At 43.4% G+C, this 12,148-nt stretch overlaps 1 protein-coding gene across 1 annotated transcript in view; it reads right to left on the bottom strand.

The window, feature by feature from the left end:
- The window catches only part of LOC108287554, a 13,080-nt gene extending 7,044 nt beyond the window's left edge, over positions 1-6,036 (bottom strand). The window contains exon 1 of the mRNA XM_037730477.1: positions 5,830-6,036. Coding sequence (XP_037586405.1) covers positions 5,830-5,916 — 87 coding nt within the window. The 5' untranslated portion in view covers positions 5,917-6,036. The remainder of the gene's footprint in view (positions 1-5,829) is intronic.
- Positions 6,037-12,148: the final 6,112 nt, after the last annotated feature.

The following is a 12,148-nucleotide window of genomic DNA, read 5'->3' as shown; positions in this document are numbered from 1 at the left end:
ACTTCTTTAGTGTGGAACAATTCTTCAGTGTTTTCTTGGTTCCATGATCTTGACTATTTTGAGGTTTACAGTCCAGTCATTTTGTAGAATATCCCTAAACTCGGGTTTCCCTGATGTTTCCTTATGAAGATTTGGACTATGTATGAAACACTTGACTATCCCTATTCTAACTAGACATAGATGTTCCTTGACTTACTATGGGCTTACATCCCGATGAACCCATCATAAGTTGAAAACCTCATAAGGTGAAATGCTTTTTTTTTTTTTTTTGAAACAGGTTCTGGCTCTGTTGCCAGGCTGGAATGCGGTGACATGACGATGGCTCACTGTAGCCTTAACCACCCAGGTTCAAGTCACCCTCAGCCTCAGGCTCCCAAGTAGCTGGGACTATAGGCATGTACCACCACACCTGGCTAATTTTTTTTAAATACCTTTAGTACAGACGAGGTCTCAGTATGTTGCCTAGATTGATCTCAAACTCCTAAACTCAAGGAATCCTCACGCCTTGACCTCCCACAGTGCTTGGATTATAGGCGTGAGTCTTGCGCCCAGCCTAGCTGAAAATGCATTTAATACACCTAACCTACCAAACATCACTGCTTAGCTTAGCCTACCTTCAACATGAGAACACTTACATTAGCCTACAGTTGGGCAAAATCATCTAACACAAAGCCCATTTTATAATAAAGTGTTGAATAACTCACATGATGTATTAAATACTATACTGGAAATGAAAAACAGAATGGTTCCGTGGGTACTTGAAGTAAGGTTTCTACTGAATGTGTATTACTTTCACATTGTTGTAAGGTCATGTGACCACCAAGCCGAATATTTGTACTTCTGCACATTCTGCTTTACTTAGAGACTGAGGCAAAGGAGAATTCACTTCATGCCAACAGCATTTACTTCTAAGAAGTAACAACAGTTAGAGTATTAGCTGGATGCCAAGTACACAGCACTTCACCTATATTGTTTTATTTAATCCTCATGACAAAATCCTTTGACCCCTTACTTTTGACTGGCAAGATACCCAACTTGAGTTTCATTTTCCTCATCTGTAAAAACAGGGGAGTGATACACACTTCCTGGAGAACGGCAGGGAAAACAGCACCAAGAACTTTAACCTGACAACTCAGAAATCAATGAGAGACCTCTTTTGACCACTCCCACCTTGCCCCTCAAACCTTGTAAGATATCTGGCTTTATTTAATAAATGACCCCACCTTGGGCCTCAGCTAACTAGACCAAAGGCAGACACTCTCCCAGGCTGGAAAGCTCAGGTGGAGTTAGCTGCTCTGTGCAGAATAATCTCTTAACGGTGTTTTTATAAATTCTGTCCCACTTGGAATTGGATTCAGAGTGTTCTCAGCCTCTGGTCACCAAAAAACCTGAAGAGACACACCTTCAGGAAGCCAGGGTCAGCCCTCTTCTGCTGAGTACATGGGGAAGTGACAAGAGAAAAGAGGGGAAAAGGCCAGGTGGGGTCACATCTGTAATCCCAGCACTTTGGGAGTACAAGGAGGGTGGATCACCTGTCAGGAGTTTGAGACCAGCCTGGCCAATATGGTAAAACCTCATCTCTACTAAAAATATAAAAATTATCTGGATGCAGTGGTACGTGCCTGTAGTCCCAGCTATTTGGGAGGCTGAGGCTGGAGAATCAACTGGAACCAGGGAGGTGGTGGTTGCAGTGAGTCAAGATCACTCCACCTCACTCCAGTGGGCAACAGAGTGAGACTCTGTCTCAAAAGAAAAAGAGAAAAGGGGTGGGGGGAAATCCGCTGTTCAGAGATATAGGGTGCAAGAAGCTTTTGTAAATGTAAACAGGGAGGGAGGTAGCTATATTTGTCTATTTTCAGTTCCTGGTTCCAATTATACCTGAAGCTTTAACTGCATTTTCCATCCTTACAATACCATGACAAACACTCCCAGATCTTAATCATAGCTTTTCACTTTCTATAATACAGTCCCTACAAGATAGTACCTAAAACACTCCAGTACTCTACCCTACCTTTTACCCAGCTATCTCTAAGTCTTCCTGCAGGTCCCAGCTTAAACATCACTTCCTCTAGGAAACCCTTCCTGACTACTCAGAATATCTTAGTTTCACCTTTTATATCATCCAGTGGCACTCCCCACCTCACCACACTCAGTAAATGTTATTACTGCCCCGTTGGACTGTACACACCAAAGAGTAAGAACTACTTCTTTTGTTCACTACTTTGTTCTTACTGCCTAGCACAGAAATCAAATACATGTTTAATAATACTGATTAAATGAATGAAAATCAAGAAACTGGTAGAGGTAACTGGAAGGAATGGGAAGAAATCAACACTACTTTCTGATAAAAACCAAGCTGCTAGATGACAGAGCCTTGTGAGATAAAGAAAAAACAAAAAACAAAAAACTGATGGGACGCCATGGCTCACGCCTGTAATCCCAGCACTTTGGGAGGCTTAGTCAGGTGGATCACGCCTGTAATCCCAATTACTCAGGAGGCTGAGGCAGGAGAATCGCTTGAACCTGGGAGGCAGACGTTGCAGCGAGCCAAGATCATGCCATTCCACTCCAGCTTGGGCAACAAGAGTGAAACTCCATCTTAAAAAAAACCAAAACCCTAATTACTTTAACCCTAACCCTTTCTAGCCTCCTCTTCAAGTCTGTCTGCAATGACATAATCATTTTATATTTTAGGGCCAATGCATTCAGGAGCCCAAGTTGTAGGAAGTATATGTTTCTAGGTAACTTGGTATAACAGAGAAAAGCCTATAGTAGTTAAAAGAAAAAAAAGGCTCACAGGATTTGGCATCTACACAAATCTCAATTTAGGTCTCAGTTCTGCAATATACTTACTGGCTGTGAACCCTGAACGAGTCACCTGAGACCCAGTTCCCTTATGTGTAAAGTGAAAAATATAATACCTCAAAGTCAAGGATTAGCATGAAGCTGAAACCAGCAAGGCAGGCTTGCAGCTAACATTAATTGGTCATGGCGTTCATATCTCATGCATACATCTGCTATTCAGCTCCTACTGGCCATGAGTTAAAACCCCAAAGTCTGCTCTGAGCCTGAGACTCTGGGAGAGACGTTGGAGAACATCTATCCTGTGGGTTACCCAACATCACTTTTAAAGCTACTAAATCCTTTTTCCAAATGGAATCTTTCCCTGCTAACCTTAACAGTTACCTATGTGAATTGAAGATGATGACGACTGAAAGGAAATTAAGAAAAAGAAGAAAGATGAAAGGCAGAGGAAGAAAGAAAGGAAAGGGGAGCGGAAGGAGGAAGAGAAGAGCAAAGAATGAAAAAAAAGTAATTAGGGGAAAGGATGCTATATATGAGGTTTCCTCATGTGGGGTGAGGCCTGAAGCCCCTAAGACAGGAGAGGTCTGAAAACCACAGACAGAGCCCAATCCTTTCATTTTATAGCTGGGGAAATAGAAACATAGAAATTTTGTTCAGTTACCTGTAGCTTTCTCCTCCTGTGGTTCTGCTCAGTTTCCAGAATGCCTAGGATCTATATCCTTCTGGGATCTCTCTTCCTCCTTCTGGTATGGTATGGGCCATTTCAAAGCTAAGGCAGGTGGCCTTTCCTAAAGGAAGCAGAGACAGTGCAGCTACTGGATGAGCTCTTGGTCTCTCTGACCACATTTCCTCTGTCCTCTTCCATAACTTACCCTTATTGACACAGTAAAGGCAGGCAATCCTTTGGCTTAGTTCTCAGAGGTCTTATCTTATCCACTCTCAAGGCTTCAATTAATATCTCTATGGAGATGAATCCATGAGCTCTAGTCACATTCAGAAACAATATTTATTAAAAGCTAATAATGTGCAATGGAGACGGTTAATAGCAGGGTATGTCATCAACCTGATAAAAGGCTATAATCTGGATCTAGGATTCAAATTCCAATTACATTTGTATTTCACTTAGGAAAGGAAAATGACAATAAGAGGACCTAGCATTTCCAATGGAGAGTCAGAAGGTCAAACAAGCCTACAGCAGTGACAGAATTAGTTCCCAGATCTAATCAACTTCAGACTATTAAAAACTGTATCAGATAGGAGAAATATTATTGGATGGGGGTATCTTTTCAAGTGACATGTCCTAAACTTAAAAGAGTTTTTTCACTCCACATTTTAGATAAGTTAATCTTGTTAAAAGGGTCAAAGGATGTGACGGGAAATTCTGAACCTTTCGTAATGAGACACATTCACTGGCACACTTCCTGGCTAGTGCAACAGCAATGAAATGTATGATAGAGAGATGATGCTATTTTCTCTCCACTACTTTTTAGGGCCTTATTTCTTTTAGGCTCCACCTAATTTAAATTCTCTCTTGGCTCCTAAGCCTGTGAGTTCATATTAATTTTCACAGTCGGATTCAGCATTTTGCTCCTAAAGAAAGTGAAAATTAAAGATTCAATTAAAATCTCTTTAAAAAACAATTTTAACTAATTTTTCTATCTAGCTACAATACTTGGTAAAACATGTCTTCTATGCTATTTCCAAAATTATGATTGAAATTTGAATACACTTCTGAAACATGTTATAATTTATACAGTAAAATGCACAAAACTCTGCAATTATTAATTACACTAAGGAAAGCAGAGCGTTTTCCTAAAAACAGCTGAAAGAACTGTGTTTTGTGAAGTCTACAATCTTAAGAATAACTCTCTAGTTCTATGACCTCAGGATACTTCCTCACCTGAAAAAAGTAATAACATCATCTTTTCCTCCCTCAACGTGGCTGTTCAAATAAAATGAAATAATGTATGTAGCACAGTACCTGCCACGAAGTACTCAATACATTAGTTTACTTCCTTCAGTCAACACAAAAGACATATTCACAAGATTCAGATTTAGGGGGAATCTACTTCCACAAATATTCACCAGCACAAAATGCTACGTACCGCAAAAATAAATAAATAAATAAAAAATACTGTCACCATCATTTCACTTTTCTAAGGGACCTAAATCAAGTTGAGGGAGCCTACGTGTGATTCTGCAATAACTCCATTAAAGCTGCATACCTGACCACGAAATCATTAACAGCAAAGTCCATACCAATCGGGCTAAAACATCTGGGAGCATTTATGAGTGTAAAAAAAAAAGCTCAACTGAGGGCTAAAAAAAAAAAAAAAGTCAAATTAGCCCCAACTCTAAACAGATCTTTAATAAATCAAGAGAGTGATGCTGGTTTATCCTTCCTGAAATGCCAACAGTGCGATATTAAAATCCAGTTAAAAGCAAAAACTTCAAGACGGAAATATTCCACCAACACTGGTGTCGGTAATGCATTTTAGAAAGCCTGCACGGAGACCACCATTAGCACCGTTGGTGATATTTAATCAAAGCCGTCGGCTGAAAACAGAGGCGAGGAGAAAAATTGATTACTTCGGTGTTCTGCACACAGGCGGAGACGAACTGCTTTCAGGACCTCAGCTGCAGCTGCCGCCAACACCGACAAGCACCAGCTTTACAACCGAAAACCAAAAAGGCGGCCACGATGCTGGCAAATAGAGGGGTGGAAGCGCTTCCGTTGCCTTCCAGAGCGTACGGACTTGAAGGCCGTGCGGCGACCCGGCCGAGGGTCCCCGGGTCCCGGCCTCCGCTCCCCTGACCACTCCCCGCGCCCCTTCCCAAGCGACCGCTGGTCGGGGAAGCGACGAGCGACACCTAAACCTCAACCGCCCTGGCGCGCGGACGGCGGCCAAGCCCAGGTTTCAGGTCGCAGAGGCGCCTGAGGCCCAGGGGCCGGCCAGGCCCGGGCTGTGTCCGCTACGACCCGGGAGAAGGCGGGACCGGGCGTGGCCAGGCGCCGAAACTCACCAGCCAGTGCTGCAGGCGCCTGGGGGTAGTGCGGCCCCAAAGCGAACACCTGCCGGTGGACCGTCTCGACGCTGGCTGCCAGGCCATCGCGCTGTGCTCCACGCTCGACGGCAGCCGTTCAGCTCCTGCCGCCACTCCCAAAGGGACTCGCCACCGCCGGCGCAGCTGATAGGGAGGAGGAAGGCAGGCACCCAGCCGGAGACCTAAAGAGCGCCCGCTTCCCTGATTGGCCTACAGCGGGGCGGAGGGAGGGGCGGGCGCGCGCCGACGAGGGTGCCCGGGGCGGAGCCAAGCAGCACGTGTGCAGATTGGTTCCTGGCGGCTGGGGCCTGCCATTTCAGCACTTTGTGAGGCAAAGGCCGGCGGATCTCTTTTGATCGAGTTCCAGAACAGGGCTCTACTAAAAATACAAAAATTAAGGCCCAGGCAGTGGCTCACGCGTGTAATTCCAAATTTTTGGGAGGCCGAGGCGGGCAGATCATGAGGTCAGGAGTGCAAGACCAGCCTGGCCAACATGGTGAAACCCTGAGTCTACTAAAAACACAAAAATTACCCGGGCGCAATGGCAGGCACCTGTCATCCCAGCTACCCGGGAGACTGAGGCAGGAGAACTGCTTGAACCCGGGAAGCGGAGGTTGTAGTGAGCTGAGATCGTGCCACTGTACTCTAGCCTAGGCGACAGAGCGAGACTCAGTCTCAAAAAAAAAAAAGGAGCCACTATCCTCAGCCCTCAACCAGGAGGCTTCATCTCAAAAACAAAAAAGAGGGACTGAAGGAAACTAGGGGAAAAAAACAATAATAGTTTCAGACAAGACCCACGGGTGGATGCTATCATTAGTGAGTAAAAATTTGATCGCAGTCTCAGAGAACATCCCCAAGATATCTACAGCAATACCTGTTAAAGGATAAACAGACAGACACCACCTTAACCAAGCGATTAACATCTAAGATACAGCAACATCCAGAATTCTCAGATATGATGTGCTGAGCAGCCTGGGCAACAAAAGCGAAACTCCATCAAAAGAAAAAAAAAAAAAAAAACGCAATAAAAAAAAAAAAAAAAAAAACCAGAACAAAAAAAATTCAGATGAGCCAAATACAGTGGCAGACACCTGTAATCCCAGCTTCTTGGGAGGCTAAGGCAGAAGGACTGCTTTAGCCCAGGAGTTTGAGGAAGACCCTGTCTCAAAACAACAACAAAAACCCCTAACTGTCCTAGACTGTGTATATATGTCAGCTTGTGTGTGTATGGATTCAGATTTTATTTTTTAAAGGACCCCAGGTGATCTAAAGTTCAAATAAGATGGACAGTCATTGCTACAACCCTTTTCTTCTTTGTCCTGGGCCTGTATTTCATGGTTTTTTAGGTCTACTGTGGAAGCACCTTCTCTACACAACAAAGACAAAGCAACAGAACCCAAATTCTTCCAATTCCCTTTGGGGTCTATTCCCTTCTTCTCCTGTGTACAAATATTAATTTCTATGGGATTATGCTGATGAGAAAAAATAAATTACATTTAAGTGACTGACACCAAAAACGCATTACTTCACAGATGAAAAATCTGGCCCCAGTGACACCTTCTGATCCTCAGTATCTTCAATTTTAAAATCATTGTTTTGATTTTTATTTCTAATTGTTAAGCTGAAGTGTTTCTATAAATTTTTAAATTGGTTAAAGGGGTGTGTGTGTGAGAGAGAGAGCGATCTTGCTCCCCTATCCTCACCGGCCACACCAATCTACACCCATAACCATTTATTAGTTTCCTGTTTATCCTTCCATTATTTCCTCATGCAAACACAAATATATATTAATTCATTTACACGTATTACAGTAAAGTAGTTTCTAAATCTGAAGAGGCATCGGACTAAGCCAGGGAGCTCTTTAAACATGTGGACACCTAGTTTCCATTTCATACCTATTGACTGAACAAAACCCCTGCAGAGTGGAGCCAGGAACTTGACAAAGTTCTCCCAGGTGGCTTTCTGTGACAAACACCTTTCAGGGTGCTTACTCCAGCCCACATCACCTTTACCGAATAGGGATCTGTCCCATTTTGTCTGTGCTGTTGAGAGTATTGCTCCTGGCCACAGCTGATGATGTACTACCCAGGCCAGACAGGAGTCCCTTCTAAGGCAGAGCTGGACCAACTAGCTCCTCTTCTCAGAGAACCTGGAGCTGGATCACAGAGACTCCAAGGGGCCAGGCTGGCTGATGGAAGACTGTTTGCATAACCAGGAATACTGGGATGGGCCACATGCACCAAGACTTCATTCTGCAGACAGAGATAGAAGAGCCAAGTAGTAGACAGACCTGAACTGCAGAAACAAGGCCTTCTGCTCCACAGAGAATGACAGACACGCTGCCTTGGTTCCCGGTGACTTTCCAGTTCTTCAATCTAGTCCTCCATTCCTCAGGTCTTCAGTAGGTTTTCTGGAGTGAGTGACAGCAGCAGGAGTTTCAGGAGGCATCCTGGAGACCATCTGCTACTCTAAACATGCAGTGGGTTAGTGTTGTGAGTGTGGCTGTTATCTGGAGGCGGGCTGCAAAGCTGCAACTGACTCTAGCTGTTATTTCTCTGTCTAGGTCTTTGCTTGTGTTTGGAACAGATGTATTTACTGCTCAAGAGTGCAAGTGAGGAGACAATATGGAAAGAAAAGAAAAGAAACATTTCAGAAATAAGATTTCCACTGTAAATTGAGAAATAAAAAATTTGAGTAATTTCAAAAGAACTCATAATTCTGCTTGACTAGTATTCCGTAGGATGACAGTGGCAACGTGGCAGCTTTCAACCTGCCCCCAGATAGCAGCCATGCCCACAGCACTAACTCACAACACATTCAGATTAACAGATGATCTCCAAGACTCAAACTCGTTCTGCCTTCACTCACTCCAGAAAACCTACTGAAGTGACAGAGTATATTTGCAGAAATAACCTTAACATTATTCTACTTTTTTTTTTTTTTTTTGAGACGGGGTCTCGCTCTATCACTCAGGCTGGAGTTCAGTGGCACAATCTCAGCTCACTGCAACCTCTGCCTCCTGGGTTAAAGCAATTCTCCTGCCTGAGCCTCATGAGCAGCTGGGATTACAGATGTGTGCCACCACACCCGGCTAATTTTTGTGTATTTAGTATAGATGGGGTTTCCCCTTGTTGGTCAGGCTGGTCTTGAACTCCAGACCTCATGATCCACCTGCCTCAGCCTCCCAAAGTGTTGGGATTACGGGTGTGAGCCACCACACCAGGCCTATTCAACTTTTATTTTGGGTCAAGATACAAAGTCTTGGTCTTGGAAGTCCTGAAACCCAAATTAAAGTTCTTGCACAGTCACAGCTCTGTTCTTGTAACCTTGGGCAATTATCTTAACCTCACTGAACCTCAGTAAATTCCCCTGTAAAATGTAAAGAATATTTACCTCACATATAACATTACTTGGATGAATAAGTATGTGAACTTGTTTCATAAATTCAATGCAAATACAAACTGTCACTGCCATCTAGATTTTCATCACTTTAATCACCAATCTCATTTTTTTATTATTTTAATATAATTTTAAATAATTACTCTTTTTTTTTTTTTTGGAGACTGAGTCTCACTCTGTCACCCAGACGGGAGTGCAGTGGTGCAACCTTGACTCACTGCAACCTCTGCCTCCCAGGTTCAAACGATTCTCCTGTCTCAGCCTCCCAAGTAGCTGGGATTACAGATAGCCTGTAATTTTTTTCCTATTTTTAGTAGAGATGGGGTTTCAGCATGTTGGGCAGGCTGGTCTCGAACTCCAGGTCTCAAATGATCTGCCCACTTCAAGCTCTCAAAGTGCTAAGATTACAGGCATGAGCCACCGTGCCTGGCCCCTAAATAATTAAATTTAATAATCTTTCTCATTCTTTTTGTTAATAATTGTAAATTCCACATTAATTTTCTTTATATTTATTTATTTTTTTGGGGGGGGAGGGGGATGAGTTGTCTCGCCCTGTCACCCAGGATGAAGTGTAGTGGTAAAATCTTGGCTCACTGCAACCTCTGCCTCTGGGGTTCAAGTGATTCCCCCACCTCAGCCTCCCAAGTGGCTGGGATTACAGATGCCCGCCACCACGCCCAGCTAACTTTTATATTTTTTAGTAGAGATGGAGTTTCACTATGTTGTCTAGGCTGGTCTCAAACTCCTGACCTCAGGTGATCCACCTGCCTTGGCCTCCCAAAGTGCTAGGATTACAGGCGTGAACCACTAGGCCCGGCCAGTTTTCCTTATCTTTCATTAGATATAAAAATCATGAGGCAAGGCATGGTGGCTCACGCCTGTAATCCTAGCACTTTGGGAGGCTGAGGTGGGTGGATCACCTGACGTCAGGGGTTTGAGAACAGCCTAACCAACATTGTGAAACCTCGCCTCTACTAAAAATACAAAATTAGCTGGGCATGATGGCACATGCCATAATCCCAGCTATTTGGGAGGCTGAGGCAGGAGAATCACTTGAACCCGAGAGGTGTAGGTTGCAGTGAGCTGAGATTGTGCCACTTCACTTCACCCTGAACAAGAACAAGATTCCATCTCAAAAACAAATAAATTAATTACTTTAATAGTTAAAAGTGCTACTGTAGAGTCTAAGTGACTTAGCCAGTGACCCAAAGACAGAGCTAGGATTAACTCTTATTTTTTCTTCTAATTTCTATGTTGTTTCCATTATACAAGAATGTGCCCAGAAAGTCCTACACAACAGAACTCTGGGAAGAGCTAAGCTGAGAAATGGTACAGAAGGCCTCATTCAAAACCCAAGAAAATAAACACATTATAAACAAAGAACAAAAGTAAAACTAAACTGCAAGGAACACAGCAACCACATTTTAAAGGGCAACCCAGGAAGGAGCTAGGAATGTTAAGTACAAACCATCAAGACTCAAGAGAAAAAAGGAGAAGGCTCCACAGAATCAAAAGTTCACAAGAAGCCAGGCATGGTGGCTCCCACCTGTAATCCCAGCATTTTGGGAGGCTGAGACAGGAGGATGGCATGCCCATAGGAGTTTGAGACAAGCCTGGGCAACATAGCAAGTCTCCAACTCCACAAAAAAATTTAAAAAATTAGCTGGGCGTGATGGCTCCTGCCTGTAGTCCCAGCTACTTAGGAGGCTTCACTGAGGGAGGAAGGAGTCCAGGAGTTGGAGGCTGCAGTGTGCTATGATCACTGCACTCTAGCCTGGGCAACACAGTGAGACCTGGTCTCTAAAACTAACTAAACAAATAAATAGCAGGAAGAAGAAAAGAAAAAAGAAAGCTCTGGAATGTAGAAAGAGAATGAGAAGACACATACCCAGCCTCAACCAAGAAAATTAAAAATCAACAATAATTACTCTCCAAATTGATTTCATGAAATCAATACCAAACAGTAATACATAAACAAATAAATAAATCCTGATACAAACTAGTAAAATGCATGTAGAAATATAAACAAACAAGAGCGCAAAAGGACACTTGCACACTCAGAGTCAAGTCGGGCTGGTTCCGCACTGTTAAAGGAGATAGAGGCTGGTACATGCTGGGGGAGGGAAATGGAGAGTGCCTGCTAATGGGTCTGAGGTTGCTTTTTGGGGTAATGAAAGCGTTCTGGTATTCAACAGTGGTGGTGGTTCCAAAACTTTGTGAATATATACTGAAAACAACCTAACTCTATACATTTTAAAGGCTGAGGTTTTCTTTTTTCCTATAGGTAAATTATGTCTCGAAAAAAAAAAAAAAAAAAAAAGGAAAGCATGGTCTCTTAAAAAAAAAAAAATCCCTTATTTTCTCCGATCATTATTTCAGAAACTAACACTTAAAAGGGAGATCCCTTCACTCTGGAGAGATGATAGCAACCCAGACAGTGCATGGACCTGGAGTAGGATGACAGATCAGCTCTGAAAGTTGGGGCGGGGAAGAGGGGAGAAATGGAATCTTGATGGTACTTTTTATCCCAGCCAACCCACTTAACCAAAGAAAAGCAGATAAGCACTCAAGACAAAGGTCCTACTAAAGAATTTAAAAGTATACAGGGCCAGATAATGGTGGCTTGAACCTGTAATCTCAGCACTTTGGGAGGCTGAGGCAGGGACATCACTTGAGGTCAGGAGTTCGAGACAAGCCTGGCCAGCATAGTGAAACCCTGTCTCTACTAAAAATACAAAGTGGTGATGCGTGCCTGTAGTCTCAGCTACTCAGGAAGTTGAGGAAGGAGAATCACTTCAATCCGGGAGGCGGAGGCTGCAGTGAGCCGAGATTATGCCACTGTACTCCAGCCTGGCCAACAGAGCGAGGCTCCATCTTAAAAATGAATAAATAAATAAAT

This window comes from Cebus imitator, unplaced genomic scaffold (genome assembly GCF_001604975.1).
Source record: "Cebus imitator isolate Cc_AM_T3 unplaced genomic scaffold, Cebus_imitator-1.0 Scaffold347, whole genome shotgun sequence".
Lineage (NCBI taxonomy): Eukaryota > Metazoa > Chordata > Mammalia > Primates > Cebidae > Cebus > Cebus imitator.
Note: the sequence above shows the minus strand (reverse complement) of the source record. Positions and strands in the feature narration are given on the sequence as shown.